This window comes from Cyanistes caeruleus, chromosome 13 (assembly GCF_971803275.1).
Source record: "Cyanistes caeruleus chromosome 13, bCyaCae1.hap1.1, whole genome shotgun sequence".
Lineage (NCBI taxonomy): Eukaryota > Metazoa > Chordata > Aves > Passeriformes > Paridae > Cyanistes > Cyanistes caeruleus.
Genome location: NC_141713.1, coordinates 12,100,395 through 12,118,024, shown reverse-complemented (window position 1 = coordinate 12,118,024; position 17,630 = coordinate 12,100,395). Strand labels below are relative to the sequence as shown.

At 40.7% G+C, this 17,630-nt stretch overlaps 1 protein-coding gene across 5 annotated transcripts in view; it reads left to right on the top strand.

The window, feature by feature from the left end:
• The window catches only part of MYO5A (myosin VA), a 96,209-nt gene that overhangs the window by 20,095 nt on the left and 58,484 nt on the right, over positions 1-17,630 (top strand). For all 5 annotated transcript variants that reach the window (XM_086849867.1, XM_086849865.1, XM_086849869.1 and 2 more), the window contains exons 3-4: positions 359-530; positions 4,865-5,009. In XM_086849867.1, the coding sequence (XP_086705993.1) occupies positions 359-530; positions 4,865-5,009 (317 nt within the window). The remainder of the gene's footprint in view (positions 1-358; positions 531-4,864; positions 5,010-17,630) is intronic.

The window sequence follows — 17,630 nt, the reverse complement described above, 5'->3', positions numbered from 1 at the left end:
TCTTCTTCCCCTGCCTGTTCCACTCAAGAGGAAAACAATAGGGAAAAGCTGGTTAGATTTATGATATAGCATATTTTGGTTTATCTAATATGGCAGCAAAAGCATGGGGTTTGCTTAAGTAATAGTCTAAAAAGATGGTATCTCTATACAGTTGCCTGTTGCACATATAGAAAACCCCTCTGGGAAATTTTAAATGACAATTTTTGGAGAAAGAACTGCTAACTCAAATGACCAGAAAATTGACATCTTGCATTGTGTTCTTTTACCTTGGGCATGTTTTGCTGGGAAGAGCAGTTGGAGGGACTGAGTGAGGAAACCTAAACACCAGCTCTTCTAAGAGTGCCTGTTTGATTTTCAGGACCTGGAGTATTGCCTCGATCCGAAGACGAAGGAGCTCCCGCCCCTGCGGAACCCTGACATCCTCGTGGGTGAAAATGACCTGACAGCTCTCAGTTATCTCCACGAGCCTGCTGTCCTGCACAACCTCAAAGTTCGCTTTATAGACTCCAAACTCATCTATACCTATTGTGGCAAGTACTGTCTTTTCATACCATCATCTTTACAGAGAATGCCCTAGACAGGAAAGGGAATGTTGTCTGGTGATGTGTCTGCCTTTAACTTAAAATCATATGGTGACAGGCCATGCTGGACTATTCTTAGGGAAATCACTATGTTTGTGGTCATCAATAGACTTGAGAATATTAAGGTTCAGAGAAAATTGACTTAACTTTGTGTTCCTCTAGCTCCCCAATGGGCTTTGTTTATAAAATATGTATTCAGCCATTTTTGCTTCCCAGTGGGATTCCTGTCTGGTTGATGTTCTCCCCAGGCTTGCTCAGGTTGGCGTGGGTGGGAAGAGGCTCACAGACTGGCCTTGCTCTTTGGTGGATTTGTTGCCCACCTATTATTGCCTACCTCTGCAGTGAGCTCCTCCATCTCTTTTGGAAGACATCAGTTTATTTTCTTTATCATTTTTTTTCCAATCAGGCAGCTGCAGAAGTGAATTTGTAACAGTTCATGAGCCAGTGCTTGTCTTATCACAGTTACCATCGATCTTGGTTTTAAAAATAACATTTAACTCACAGCAGAGGTTACCCAAACTTGTAATTGTCTGTGGTATTTTCAGATGGCCAGAATGGAGGAAAGTTACTCAAATAATTACTTAATCATAAGTGCAAAATTGCAACTGAATGGTCTGTTTTAAAAATAAACATTTTGAGGTAGTTTAGGCTTAAAATTTAGATTTGATGCTTCTGGACTTTTTTTCTATATGTGTGCATATGTTTATTTTAAATCTCAGTGTTTAGTCAAAATTCACTGTTAGCTTTTAACATAACTTTTCAAAAGACAAGCAGCGCATTAAACACGTTGTGATGGACAGAAGGAGGCATTAACATCCTGCCACATTCTGCTCACGCTGGCTGCTCCTGATCTGCAGATGCTCGGCAGAGCACATCTGTTCCCAGTCCTGCTCTCAGCAGTGACCAGACCACAGGGGACTGGATCAGACTTTGCCACCCCCTGCTCGCAGCCAGACTTCGCTCCCATAGGAGTGGGTGATGATTCACACCACATCTCATCCAGCCCTGCAGTCAGAGCACAGAATAACTTGGGTTGGAAGAGATCTCTGGAAGTCTTCAGTGAAGTTTCCTACTTAAAACACGTCTTGACTTGTTAGATCAGGTTGCTCAGGGCTTGGCCCAGTGTATTTGAGTATCTCCAGTGATGCCTCTCTGGGCAGCCCCTGCTGAGGGTTCGTGTTGTGGTCCCAGCACTGGGAAACCAGCTCAGTTCCCCCGGTATGGACACGATCTGTGTTTCTTTCCCAAGTGTCCCTATGGCAAAGCTCTTGTGTGAAAGGGCTTTTGTGCAGGTGGAGCCTCATGGCCTGAGCTTGTAAGGGGTTTTCAGTCTCAATTTTGTGGTCTCCTTACACCGCCATAGCCCTTCCCACAGGCCTGTCCGGACTGTGCCCCGGCTGCTTGCAGACAGGCTTTGTGTTGAGCAGCATTTAAGAGGCTTTCCAAAGGAATGTGTTGTCTGCTGGTTGTGTTTTGCTGTGTTTGGGAAAACATGAAAAAGGCTCATTTCAAGTATTCCCCAGTGCAGCTGTAATGGTGGTTTTGGCTGGTTTTATCATTTCTCATGGGGTTGGGAGGCCTTTAGCTCTCCATGGCTGGGTCTGCCAGGGGGCCTGGGATGGTGGAGCTGGGTTGGCTGGTTTGCTTCCAACAAGACCCTGGAGCTGCTTGTAGGTTTGTCAGGAATGTGTGGATCCCATAGCATGGGGGTTCCTGGTGCTCAGAGAGGAGGAGGTGTCGAGGTTCAGCGCTGCTGAGGAGTGGTGTGCAGTGATTTATTCACTTGGGATGGAGGCAGGGGTATGTTGTGTTACAGGCTGAGCCAAATAGAGTTGGCATGTCAGCCTCTAAAAACCTGATCCTTTGGCCACAGACATCCACCTTTCTGACTTCTCCACTAGTTCCCATCCTGCTGCAGGTTACTTCCCCTCTGCAGTGATTATTGCCTTGGAGCTCAGCCTCAGGGGGGCTGCATTTGCCTCCTGATGTGACTCTCACTTGAGCCAGGTTAGTTAAAACAGCCTGTGAAGGTGGTTTGAGCTAACCCAGTTTTATGCAGCCCAAAGGAGACTAAAACCACTTCAATCCATCAAGAGAATCATGGTAACAAGATTCTCAACAGTAGAACTAGAACAGGAATGCATGGATGGATAGTTGTCCAGGGCCCTAAAAATGAATTCTGCATGCTGTCTTAGTGTGATATGTGAAATGGATATTAAATTCTTTAAAATTTCACTTTGAAGTAATTCAAATTTTTAAACAGAAAACTTCCTGGTTTCCTAATTTGAAGTCAGCCAGCCATTCAGAGGTGATTTATAACTTTGCTTTACTGTTGGAAACATGAAATGATGAATTAATGGAGGAAGTTGAAAAGTTACAAAGGAAAATTTGAATGCTTACATGGAAAAACTGCTACGGCTGTGATGAAAACTCAGTGAATCTTGGTGATTAGTTCAGAATTAGTAAAATGTACTGCCTGCTATGCAGGAGAGAAAACTTTAAATTAGTAAATGACATTTATGTCCAATTTAGCCACAGATGGACGAGTATGTTCAAAGTAGAAGGATTAGATAAGTTTACTTTGGGCATGTATAAAGATGAACGGCATAAAGAGTAGCCAGAGTTCAACTTAGTGTGGTTGTAAGAACAAAAACACACATGAATCTGATTTAGGAAAGGCCATATTTCTTAAAATAGCAATATGATTTAGCAGAGATAAAGAGAAGTTATATGTAAATTAATCTGGATTATAGCCCTGTGAGGCAGACTGATTTCAAAGTTCTACAGAAAGCAAATAATTCCAAACCCACTTGTTTTGGTTATTTCCAGATGGTAGCTGCTTGTAGATTTTACAGATGGCTACTGAAGTTAAGTGTTTTAATATGCTGGAGACTTGTCACGAGGCTGCTCGTTCCCAATTCAAGGGTTTATTTTTGCCAGTGTAACCAGAAGCAGGAGGGAATTGTCGGAAGTCTCACACAGATTTTTGTAATATCTCTTTGATGAGACTTGCAAGCCTGAGAGGCTCAGCTCAGTGGTGCACTGTATTTCACTTTTTACTGCTTTTTCTAAGGGCAGATGTTAAAAATTGGCAAGCAAAATATTCCTCGAGTCTTGTAGTACTGAGGTGGCTTCCTGTCCCTAACCCCTACTCTTATTTTTTGGTTCATCATGACAGCATTAGAACTTGGCATAAATGTTTGTAGAGATTTTTCACTGGAGCTCCTGAGTCATTTCAGTGAAGTCATGGCTGATGGAAAAACACCGGCTCTCCTCACATGGGCGTGTCGAGACAGAAAACTTGCTGTGAATTTGAGGAAATAGATCAAGGTCTCTCAGATCTCTCCCTAAAACATGTTCTCTTGTTTAATGTTTTTGCTATGGATTATGCTTGATGTATAGATGAATAAAAGAGCTTAAAAATTGGTTGATGCTCCCAGCAGCAGTGCCAGACTGTAGATTTCATTTCCCTTCTCTCAGCTTTTCCATGGAAAATTTCTTAGATAGACATCACGACACTGTAATCTGCACAGAGCAGAGAGCTGGGATCAGAGGAAGTCTGTGTGTGTAAGAGTGGATTTCTGAGTAAATTTAGAAGCAAGTTGAGTGCTATGGAAACACTTCTGGGGCAGGTTCTTCAGGGATGGATTGTCCAAGCATGCTTGGTGCAGTCACTGTGCAGCCATCTGCAACTGCACTGGCACACTTCAGCACCAAAATACATATACATAGGAAGAAATTCTGCTTTTAAAATGTCCACAGTTAAAATTAGAGGAGTCCTTTTCCCTTCTTGTCAGGTGAGGAGGACTTGCCATGTCAAGAGGGCTGTACATTGTTGCTTATTACAAAAAGTGAGGATGTTATTCTTTCACAACAACTGAAGGGTCACACACTGCACATACCCAAACTGGCATTCAGTGATACCAGTAGTTAATACTTCACAAATTACAGTATCATTGGTAATTCAGAGTAAAACACAGGGAAGTACAATGCACATTCATTGGTTTACAGTATTTCAAGTCTGTACATTCTGACTCTTTTTGGACTGTGCATACTAGCTTTAGAAAAGGCAGATGGAAAGAAAAGGTAAAAAGCTGTCCCTGATGTGTTTACCAAAGCAGGGTAGAAGTAAACTTGTGGTACTTTGTATGTGCTGAACTATATTCAGAATAAATATCTGTTGAAGTCAGTAGTATCAGATCCTTATTCTTTAACATTTTTAGAAAGACTAGAACAATAGTAAACAACTATTAATAATCCCTTTTGTTTAATTTCCTTTGTAGGTATTGTTTTAGTGGCCATAAATCCTTATGAACAGCTGCCTATCTATGGCGAAGATATCATCAATGCCTACAGTGGCCAAAATATGGGGGATATGGATCCACATATCTTTGCAGTGGCTGAAGAAGCATACAAGCAGATGGCCAGGTTTGTAGACCAGAGTCTTGAAGTCACTGTTTTTCTGAAAGGAATAAAACAAAGTTTCTGGCTGATGCTCTTCTCTTTAATTTATAGCTTCTGAAATATTTTGTAGTAACTGTCTTTTATCCAGTTTTTTAGTACATTTCACAAGGGGAAAAGTTGCCTAAGTTAGTGAACAGTAAAGTTTTAAAAATACTGTGGAGATCATGTCCACTGACACTTAGCAGGAATTACCACAGATCTTGTCAGTATTTAGGTCTAAAATTAGCCCTGTGCTGTATGATATGATTGTGTTTTAAAAATTTGATTAGCAGAATAAGGAGATACTTTTTAATGGATTTAATAGATTATTAAAGAGAAAATAAAAGAAAATATTAAAGAGAAGCCAGGTTCTTAGCTGTTTTGTGTTTGTGTGTGGTACTGACAAGAGAAGAGAAATCACTGGGCTTAGGAGTGCTATTATAGGCTCCTGGTCATGTCAGTAATGTCCCAGCTACGTAATCTGCCTGTGGCTGTTGTTGACTGGAATTAAGAGGGAGCAGAGGGATGATTGCAAAGAGTGCCTGAGAACTGAGTCTCTAAGGACACTGCCACAGCTGTGCAGGAAATCCTCATTTTGCTAGATGTTGCATCAAAATGAACTTGTCACCCAAGGGCAGTGGTTATCAGAAACTTCTTCCCCTTTGCCCCAAGAGCCTGCAGTTTGGGGAGCTTTTGAAATATTTCATTTCTAGGATAAAAAACTGTGGGCTGCTGTGTGATCTTTGGTTAACAAGATGCTCCCTGGTATCCTCACTGGTTGGATTCAAGCTGTTGGTATAGTTTTCCTTGTTGGTAATACAGCTCACCATCACATTAATCAAATGAAACACTGAAAGGTCTCTGGATTATTTGTGATGGCCCTTGAGCTATACTGCAAGTGAGGGAGCAAGGGGAGAATGGGTTGAAAATGATAAAATCTTCATGTCTGGAATCAGCTATCTGTTAATTTAAGATTCTTTATGATAGCTGGAAAGGATGAAATGTTTGTCACATGCAGATCCTAATACAGTGATCCACAATACCTAGGTAAAAGATAATTTCAAAATAAAATAGTTCAGTGCAACATTTCATGACTTAGGGTAATTGCAAAAGATCCAGTGTTTCAGAAATATCCTCATCTTGGTTTAACTCCAGCCAGCAGCTCAGTTCTGCACAGCCACTCCCTCCCTCCCACACTGGGATGGAGAGGAGAAACTCATGGGTTCAGATAAGAACAGGTTCATAATTGAAATAAAGTAAAATAATACAAAATAATTACAACAGCAATAATAACAATGAAAAGGAAAGAAAGGAGGAGTAAAACCTAGGAAAAAGAAGTGATGCACAGTAAAATTGCTCGCTGCCCACTGACCAATGCCCAGCCAGTCCCCAAGCAGCCATCAGCTGCTCACAGCCAGCTCCCCCCAGTTCATGTACTGGGCAGGACATTTCTGGGTGTGGAAAATCCCTTGGCCAGGTGGAGTCAGCTGTCCTGGCTGTGCTCCCTCTCAGCTCCTTGTGCACCTGCTCACTGCCAGAGCACGAGAACCTGCAAGTCCCTGAGTGCAGGTGAGCGCTGCTCAGCACCAGCCAAGGTGTCACTGTGCTGTCAGCATTATTCTCATAACTCCAAAATGCAACACTGCACCAGCTGCTAGGAAGAAAATTGCCTCTATTCCAGCTGAAATCAGGACAGCTCTACACCCACACTGTTGAATGGCAGAGATATTTTCCTTACTTCCTTTCTGCTCAGAAAATAGACATATAATCTGGTGTGGACCTACAAAGGCAAAACTGTGTTATAATAGTCACATCTTCATGTCTCTTTTATTGCTGCTGTTTGAAACAGACTTGGTTTTCAAGTCCCTCTAAAACCTGTACAAAATAAATATTTATTAACCTTATTTTACATCTGAGGCTTGGTACAGTGGTCTGAAATTATAGTCAGTGATGGCTGTCATCCTGTTAACAATTAAAAAAATTAACAGAATTTTTGTTCTCAATATTAATCAGTGGAAGTGAGAGGTTGGAGAGGGATCTCTCTCCACTGGCTGACTCTAACCCATGACCTCTTACTGGTGCTGAAACATCGAATTGCTGGATCCCCTGTGTTCTGTGTGCCTGTGCAGTGGAGATGTCTGTCTGGCACCACTGGCATTCTCTGCTCTCGGCAGACTCAGGGGGCTGAGATTTTGGCTCGAGTTTCCTCTGTGGCTTTTCCTTTTTGTGTTAATTACCTTCTCTTCAGCTCTCACTGCACCCTCTGGCAGTTCTGCTGTCCTGAATAACAACAAACAAGGTGTGGTAGGAGTTCCTTTTTGAAACAAATGATGAGAAATTGTATAACTATTGTGATTAGCTTAAATAAACCTTTTGAGTTATTTAAATAATTACTTTATGTGTCTGTTATAAACAATTTGTTATTCTTTTATGACTGACAGTACTTTCATAGTTGCAAACTGAAATTTGGGCACACAATGCAACTGAAAAAAAATTCTCTACACTGAAGTAACAATTTTATTATTTTAGTTTTTCAATGTTTATTTGCTTTTCTATTTGGGGTGTTTTTGGCTTGTATTTAAGAACTTGATCTGTCATTACAATGTACTGATTTTGGTCATTGAATTTAGTTTTCTATTGCTGCTTACAATTACCAAATTCCACCCTTTAACTTCTCTGATATTTTTTATACTCTGAACAAATCACCTTTTACTTCTGAATTATGAAGTTAGAGAAGAATTGTAGTTTTACATTTCTGCAGCTGACTGTTTAAAAATGAAAATCAGATTGTCTGTGACTGCTGTATTAACATTTTAATAAGTGCATTGTATATTCATGTAGTAGCTAGTCATATGGCATTAATCTGCATTTATGTGTGCAATGGGTGAGATTTATTTTTCTCTTGTTTCTGATCTTTCTTAACTCCATGTTTAAATGATCACTGGCATAATTAGTCATGATGCTTCTATCCTTAAGGCTTCAGTAAGCTCTTCTAAATATTTACTCCTTAGGTCTTCTTGTTAATTTATAATTTAGTGGTTAAGAGTTTGTTCTTTCCGGCTTCATTGCTTCATCTGCTGGAGCCGAGAAACTCCATCAATGTGCATGGTTAACTAAATGATCTCTGGAGCCTTCTTCAGCCAAAGAAAATGCCCCATGGCAGAAATCTGGAAAGCCAATTATTAAATATTTGTGTTGTGTTTTCAGAAAAAAATACAGTGCAAAAATGTTGCCCACTGGAGTGACAGGGATGGAGCTCACATCTGGCTTGAGCATGAGAAATGATGTGTAGCAATTGCTTAGGGTTAATTGCAGCACATAAAGATACCTTTGCATGTGGCATTTCCTGCCCAGTGGGAGCCAGATGATGTGGTACATGCTGCTGGGAAGTGGTGGGGCTGTTTGAGCCTCTCTGTTTCCTCTTGCTGCAGCAGTTCTGTCAGCAGTGTCCTGTGCAGGGCTCGTGGGAGGGAACAGGGCTCATCTTTACCTATAGCCAGCAGTGCAAGAAGTGGTTACTGTTTGCTTGGTAGCCTCTTGTCTTTTTTGGTGCTGGAAAACATGCACAGCTCTTAAGACTAATCTCATTTTGGATTATTATTTCTTTCCTTTTCCCCCTTCACTTCTCTTCCTACCTTGTCATCTGTGTCTTTGTACCTTTTTCCTTTTCTCTCTCCATCTCCTGCTGCTCTTCTGCACTGACTGACAGCTTTGTTTCAGACACCTTTCCTCTGCTGTTCCTAAAATAAGCAATGATCTAGTTTTACAACTGCACTTAAACTGTGTTAGGCTTAGGGTTCTGAGTGTTTCATCCTTACCAGTATTGCTTTGGGTTGTATGAGCCTGCAGACCACAGATGGGAGAGTTTGGAGCAGATTCATGCTCTGGCCAAGGAGTGTCCCAGGGGGAGGGAGCAGGATCATTCAGCTGGGGACGTGTCCACGTGGCTTTTGTGCAGAATTCTTTGGTTTGGTTGTGTAGGTACAGCCCTAACAAGCTGTGCCTTTGGGAAGAGCTGGGACCTGCACTCACAGGGCTCTCCTCAGCAGTGGCAGTGTGTTGTCTGTGGATAGCTCACTCCATTTGAGTGAATATAGACAGGTTTGGGACTGTTCAAGGCAGATGAGTGACACAGAAGGAAGAAGATTATTGTTGAAGAATATATTTTTGTCCCAGAAATACAAACGTCAATGCCGACATGTGTGTGTTTGCATTTGTTGAACACTGCCATGCATGTCACCTTTGTATTGTCAGTGTTTCCAAATTGTTAACAAAACCCAAGTTCAGTCTTCAGTTTCCTCTCAGTGGTAACTGCGAAAATTGAAGCAAAGCTTCAGTTGCTGAACATTTTGTTTTTTATTTTCAATTACAACTTCAGTAGGAATCGTAATTGTCAGCAGATATGTCTCATTTTCTTTGTAATATTCAATGGAATATTCAATAGAATATTCAGTATATTTTTAACTCTGTGGTTTGCAGAAGATGCAGTAAGTCTTGAAACTGTAGAGAATTGCAATAATGTAGGAGAGTTATGATTAACAGTTTCCTGACACTACTAGGGGAAAATCACTCCTTTACAGGATTCTTTCACCTGCCTAGTGATGGTATATTAAAGTAATTAAGATAATGTATTTTTTTTATCAGCACTTTGTTGATCTGATTTGTTCATCCTACTTCTGGTTGATGGCAGATACAGCAGATTCAATTTAATAAATTAACTTCGAGATTTCTTTCTGATTAATTAGTAAGGTTGTCAAGCGTTGCTGAAGTTGAAAGTAACCTCTGCAAACAGAATTGCATTCTGATAAGATCCATATAAACCTTAATGAATACCACTATGGAAAACAAGAGTGTTTAAAACATCAATTTCCAAAGTTTTGCTTTTTCTGTTTGGACAAAGTGTAGTGATTTATTTTGTGGTACTGTGTAGTCTTTTCATTCAATTACCTTTAATAAGCAGGCTGCCTCTCTGTTTTGTCAGCTTTTCTGTGTGTGTCTGATGGCTTTCACCTACAGGAAGATATTTTTCTATCACTTTTTGTTCAAAAGGAAGCTTGGTGAGCTGTTGAGTAGGTGTTTTGAAAGCATCTTTACTGACAGTCTCCAGTTATCCCAGGCATCCCTGGAGATGATCAGGGATCCAGGAGATGATGTCCTCTTATAAAAATGCACATTTGCTCGGCTGCTGCTTTGCTTCTGAGCATCTGATAAATGGATACTGGATTTTCCCCTGGCAGAAGCAGTGACAGGGATGATTAACAGCCTGTCACAGACCTGCATCCAGTAATGGAATGAGAGCCTGCTGTGGTGGGTGCTGGACAAACATACAGAGGCCTTCCTCCACTTTTGGCCTTGACATAGGACTTGTTGAGTTAAAGATCTGCCTTGAAAGGAGATGATATTTCTGGGACCCCTTTGTTAGAATGCAAAGGGGAAAATCTGCCTTCCTGATGAGATGATTTTGGAGTAGTCTCTTATATTTGGAGCCTGACATTTTATGATGTTACAGGTCCAAGATGGCAGAATCAACCTGATGTAACGTAAATGACTACTTGTCCAAGCAGCTTGATGGTTTTAGGCAACAAAAGGGTTAAGTATGGTTGTAGCTGGAAGCTGGAGTTCATGTGAGGTGTCCTGCTGGTAGCTAAGCAATGAGCTTTCCTAAACTGTTGCAGGAGTGACCTCTGACTAATCCCTGGATAAATCAGTTGCATAGTGCTGGCTCATCTTTGTGTTCCTCTGGAGTGCAATCTGTCATGGGTTTGTAGCATGTGCTGACCTCAGTTTTCTTCATTTGTATATGTTGGGAGATGTTACTGACAATTCATTATCTTTTCACCTTTTGACATTTTTACAGTCAAGAGCTGTATTTCCTGGATGTAATTATAATGGCAAGTGATGCATTTTGTTAATTAAAAAAAAAAGTACGTCTTTTGGTTGTGAGTGTTGCAGAATGCTTCTTTCGAGATGTTGTTGAAGAGAAACAAAGATTCTTAAGAACTTGAGCTGTTTTGGAGTGGTTGAGTTTGCAGCTGGAACAGACTCAAGAGAATTCAGGTTGTAAATTATATTATTTTATCTTTGCTTTGCACGTTCAGTGAGCAGATGCCAAAGTACTTTACTGTGGGAGACAGGAGAGATAAACATCATTACTTCCGTTGTGTGAGTTGAAGCAGACATGGGGATTGGGAGGGCAGCTTTGGTGAGTTCACCAAGGTGGCAAAAGCAGGGTGTTGAGCCCCTGAATCAGAAGTCCTGGTCCTGTGTCTGGTGACTTGATGACACTAGCTTGACAATAAAATCTGTGAGAAGTACATATAACTGATAGTGCAGTTCAGTTCAGTGCTCTCAGTGTACAAAAATGAGCTGCATTTTTCATCCCCTCCTTTCCTGCAGCATTAAGGGGTCTCTGTGCCAGGTAACATCTATTGTTAATAACATTTGCTGTCAATGAAGGTTTCATGTGTTCCAGGCACTTGACAAGCCTCACCAAAGCCTGTCTCCCCTAGTACTGGAGTCTGAATTTCTGCTTGTGTAGAAGACAAGGCGAAGGTGGTGTGCTGTGGCCAGGCCTGTATCAGCACAGAGTTGGTCACAGGCACTGAGTTTCCTGTTCCCAGCCCTGTGCTCAGAACATCCTCTTTTCTCCAGCAGCTAAAGATATCAGTGAGAAATGCTGTTAGGCTTAAAAAAAAACAAAACAAGTTAAACTGGAAATATATTTAGAAATAAGATTAAAGAACATTGTTTACTGGACTGAAGTTTCATGCTTATTAAAAGTGAATGCTTTTTACGAAGAATTAATTTACTGCTTAGTCAGGAGCGACTGTTATGACTCAAGGTTGCAGCTGAAGAATTCTCTGAATTGTTAATGTGTGGCGTCTGTGAAGAGTGGGATGTGTCAGGCCAGAGCATGTTAGATCCAGGTAGTCAGAATAAGCCAGTGGATGCAGCCTGTGAAGGTGGAACAGACACAGAAATGTGGCTGCTGTTCTGTGCTTGCTTCTGGGACAAAGCACTTTTAACTCACTTATTCTTTTGTGTTCTTCTGCTGTTTGCCCACAATATTGCTACAGAACAGTTCAGAGCACTTCAGTCTGATAATCATCCTTGGCACTTACATAGCACTTTGCACATTTTGGGTGTTTTAGAGACATTACCTTGTTAATCCACGCACCAGCCCTTTGAGGGTGGAAAAAAATGAATTATCTGTGTCAGGCTGCACCTTTTGGGATGTGCCAATACCAGTGGATTCGGCGGCTCTGGCACTGGGAGCGCCGCGGTGACGCGGCTCCACGGGGAAAGGGGGAAAGTGCCCGCTGTTCCAGCAGCACTGCAAGGGGAAACTTGGAAAATGCAGGCTGGTAGGGGTGAAGGTAGAGCACTTATCAAGTCTGCCTGGTAGCAGGGAGTGAGCTCAGCAGCTGCAGAGAAAATGGCAAGGTGTGTTTGTGCAGTGTGGCTTGGAAGCAGTAAGAGGACAGAGCAGGGGAGCTTTCCTATTTTAAGGAGACCACTTAGCCAAATCCAGAGACAGGGGATAACAAAATTTATTTTAGGCTGTGAAAAACTTTGTGATTAAAATAGTTTATTTGGAAGGTTGATGAAGGGCAAGATGTTGCCTCCTGCCCCAGTGTGAGAGGTGCCAGGAAGACAGCCTGGAGCTGGCTGCTGCTGCTTTCCATCAGTCCAAGAGCATTAGAAAACTGCTGAATGAATTCTTGTTTATTTATTTATTTATTGAACAGTTAAATTACTTCTGTTTGAAAAGCAAATCCTGGGTTTGTAGAGTTGCCAGGTTTTAAAATGGCTTCTAGCAGATGCTGCCTGCCCTGGGCTGAGTTTCAAAGGCTTTTGCACTGAAGGAGTGCAGCTGAGCATGCACAGCCTTGTTTGCTGCCACACAACACTGCCCTTAGGCAGGTTGAAGCTAAATATATTGCATTGACTCGTGTTAAACCTCCCAGCACTGGTGGGTTTTACAGCTGCCTTTTATTTTAAGATAAGTGGAGAAGTAATTTTGGTCTTCTAGAAAAACAAGTGTTCTAGAAAAACAAGTATTCCCCCTGTAACAGTGGGAGCATCACAGAAAAGTGGAGCACAGCTGCCCAAAATATGAACCTGGGACCTACTGAGGCAGGGGACTGAGAGGGCAGGTCTTGAGGAGAGCACAGGCTGCTGAGTTTGCAAGAAAAAGCTAAATCCTTGTATTACTCCAAAACCACATTTTGTGCTGAAAAGAGAGGAGTGTCCTGTAAAAAAAAAAAAAAATTGCTATGTTTTGGTTTCAAGTTTACAATCACTGTTTATTTCAGCATTTATTGAAATCAGACATATTTAGTGAGCCTTCAGATGAGTTGTGCAAAACCTTATTTATCTTACACCATGGATTTGTCTTTCTGGTACTTTATTCTTCTGTCTCCATATGTCAGCTGTGCATCCTCTTTCCTTTGGGAGATGCCAGTCCTCTGGAGCCAGGGCTCCCTTTAGCCTGCAGGGGCTGGCTCTGTGTCTGGAAAGCTCCTTCCCAAATCTCTTAAGGAGTTAATCAAGCTGCTTTCTCTGAAGCTCACAAAACATTCAGTACTGCAGAGAACTCTTGGCTGTATATTGATACCTGATGAATTCTGATGGGTTTCACAAGAAAGGGATTCAAAATTTTTCCTGTGGATAATATTCCAAGACTGAATGAGCAGTTTGGAATATGTGGAGCATTAGATGTATTTTTCTGTTTGGAAGAGGTGAAGTATTAGATGTATTTTTGTTCTTTGATTTTGTGATTCTTATAACAGCAGTACTTCTAGGTTATTTGGGAACATCAGTAAAGCAGTTGTAGTGATATTTAACACTTTCATGCTGATTTAAGTGCATTGTATAAACTCCATTTGTTTTGGCTTTGTTACCAGTGCCTCATGGTGAGGGAAATGATCATTATTAAACAGATTTATTTAGTCATGCTGTCAAAGATCTGTGAATGTTCTGACTGTAGATACTTCAGGTTATTTTGGTCATGTACTGACCCAAATAGGCAGTGGGGATACTGAGAGATTGATTGCAAAAATAGGGTGTTTACTTTGGTCAGTTTTGTTTATAATGCTGGAGACACTAAATCATGTCAGCTGCATATATGTATGTGTATCCTTGAGAGGTTTGGAAATCTTGCTTTAAGGTGTAGAACATGAAACATAGTTTAAACTAAGTTTTTTTGGTCCTTAATTAATCCTGTGTCTCTCAGAGAAGGTGCAGTTGATGAAAGAACAGCAAGATTTCAAACCTGCCAGCATTTCAGAATGACTCCTATCTGACCTTTCAGCAATGTCATTAGTTTTGAAGTTATTTTCTTGGGTTGGATTTCCTGCTGCCATAATTCATCTGTAGGATGGCAAAGCACTAAGTTCCTTTTCTGTCTTTGATGGCATGACGCACGTTGATGTTCGTGGTACTTGTGTGTGCTGAGAACAGGATCTCTCCCAAATGTTCCCTGAGTCACAGGTTCCTTCCCTGGGAGTTTGTCAGGTACTTTGATCATAGAAAATTCACTGTTTTGAAAATGTGAAGCAATTTCAGGCTTACAAGTCTATCTTATCACCACGGAACTGCAGTAGAAGAACCAGTGAGATAAAGAAGACCAAACTTCTTAATTAAGATTAAATAAAAACTATTTCTTCTGTACTTGCATTGAAGCAGTAGGGGATTTTAATTTTTGAAGATCCCAGGATCAGGTCTTTAGCAATAGTTTGTGCTGTTTTGAGTTAAATGAAGATGAGATGGTCATATACAATGGGGTTGATACCCTTACCCGTAACTTAAACCAGGAAAAGAATAGAAGAATAGAAGAAAAAGTTGCAATAGCAACTCCACAAGGGGAAGAAAAAAAGGGGGAAAAAGAGAAAAGCTAGTAGATTTAATTAATTAACATTTTAACACTGAGGCAGGGAGGGGAGTGGTGAGGCAGTCCTGGAAGTGGTGGCCTTCAAACCACCCTGACAAGAAGCTTCCTTAAAAATATCAGCACCTTGGCAATGTTCTCAAGGTTAACAAACACAGACGATTTAGGATCAAAGGCAAGCTAAGTACTAATGTTCTTCTCATCAAATTGCCCTGTTATTTGCTTTCTTCATTATATATTAAGGATGTTGCACTCTGATCTTTTCTGCCAGTCTCATCTGTGTTATGACATGGAGACAATTCAACTTTGAAGTAGTTCATCACAGGCAAGCTTTTCAAAGTCCACATCAGAATCTTTTCAAATCACCTATTGATGATACAATTTTTCCAGGGAGAGATGCTGGTAGCTGGGGTAGGAATGGATTGATAGGAGCATTGAGGTTGATGTCAATAATTTCAGTATTCCTTTTGTTGTCAGTAATTCTGTATTCCTTTTGTTTGTTTTCCCAAGTTGATGTTTGTGGGGGGGTGTGCTTATGTACATTTATTTAACGTTATTTGCTGTGGAGTCATGAGTCTGAAAGCCAAGATCAAGTGATGCATCTGATGCATCAGTCATAGGAAGCAAAAAAAGCAAAAAAAAAAAAAAATGTTGTGCTTTGATGATTCAATTGAATGGCTTTGGGCTTCTTTAATCCTCTCTGAAATGCTTATTGATAGAGAGGTCTAACTTTTAGTATTCCTGCTTCAGAGAGAGATTTTCAGTTGGTGCAGAGGGAGAAGGTAAACAAAGATCTCTGTAAGGATTTTTCTCTCTGTATGTCTTGATTATCCTGATCTGTTTGGACAGTTTGCTGTGGAAGTGATGACTTTGATGCAGTAAGCTGTTTTGGTTTTTGTGGGAAGCAGCTTAAGTGCATGCAGTGATCTTGAATGAAAATTGTTTGAAAATTGACAACTCTGCCTTTAATATTAGCAGCTTTGATGTTTCAATTATTGCACTTGGTTTCTCTTTTTTTGCAAGGTGATGTTTTTAAAACCGCTTGCTGGTTGCTTGTGCATTGTCATTTCATTCATAATCTGCAAAATCCTTTTCTGTATATAAGATAACTCAAGACAGCTTGCAGCACTCTTGTGCTTCCTCAATGCTGAACCTTCTTTGAGCAGAAACTATCTTCAGTGTTAAATTTTGCAACATTTATTCAAAGCATAAGGCGCCCCTGTTGCTATGTAGGCTGTAATCTCAAGATTCCAGGAACTAGGTAAGACTACATCTTTTCAGTTTTGGCTCTCTGACAGTGAGTTTCCTCATAAACATACTGCCTGTCAACAAAATTTTGTAGATAAAGTAAAATTATCTTTAAAAATTACCAGCCTATGCAGAAATCTGGTTCTGCATTATTTTTTGTAATGGAGAACATTTTAAATTACCAGTTAGGTGTTCTGTAGTGTGTTCTCATTCTTGTATTTATCAAGAAACAGCTGTTGCCTTCACATGATTCCCAAAGTATAGGTCTGAGACAATTTATATAGAAGATTTCTGAACCAAATCCTCTGCTACTGCAAGCAATCTCAGCCTATCATTTCACATCTCAGCTTGTGAAGTGTCTGGGCCTGTCATCTTAAAATGGCACTTTTAATGTAGCTTTGTCATTCCTTTATTCTGCTGCTGTTCAGAAACAGCAAAAGCTGAATGTGAGCCTGACTGATGCCTGAACATAACATGGTGTTTCCATGAGTGCTAAATTGCTCCCAGTCAAACTGTTTCAGTCTTATCAAGATAATTTGGCTTAATATTGCATCACAGTGATGTAGTTCTGTGTGCTAGGATCTGATTGCTATCTGCCTTTGGGGGAAAGAGGACTCTTCCACCTCTCATCTCCCAGATTGCTTTTCCTCATTTCTGTTTGCAAAAGCATAATTAAAATGTTCCCTCCATTCAGAAGTAATTGTAAAATCATCTACTTGCACGTTTTAGTCAGAGAAAAAACTGCAGGAAGATGAAGTATTGCATGAAATGTGGTCTCTGGCTGCAAAGTGGTGTCACACATGAAGCTGTTGCCCTGCTTACTTGTTTCATTGGCTGAATGTTTCAGCTACAGCTTTTATTTTTCTGACTAGGGACATGTTAAGTACTCAAAATATCAGGTCAAAGGTCAGGGGCTTATGACTAAACTAAAAATAACCCTAAAGGTGTAATATGTATCTGAGAAAGGACTTGGGGAGTGTCACTTCTGTTTTCAAGGGATTTTTTTCTTTTTTTTTTTATCTTTTAAATTTTGTTTCATTTTTAACACAGCCTGATTATGAAAATTTCATTTGACAAAAACAGAGGCTATTCTTCAGAGCACTGCTTATACCAAATCATAAAAAATAATACATTTCATACATCATCCAAGGGGCTTTGATGCTTGTTTACTTGTTATTTTTCTTTTAAATGTGCTGTTTTGTTTCTTTAAAGTTTTATGTTGCTAAGAACTTTCTGCTGAGCTGGCAGAGCTGCCTGGCAGGACCACTCCACCCTCCTCCAAGACTAAATATCTCTCAGCCTGTGGTAAGATGTCCATAGGCCAAGTCTTCCCTGGGGCTGTGGCAGGAAGAGCTCATCCCCTGTCGCTGTTTGGGTTTGTTTTACACTCTCCTTTCTCCTTCAAATGCCCAGTGTGATCTCGGGCATTTCGTTGTGTTTTCCTTTCTCTCTGCCAAAAAGCACAAAGA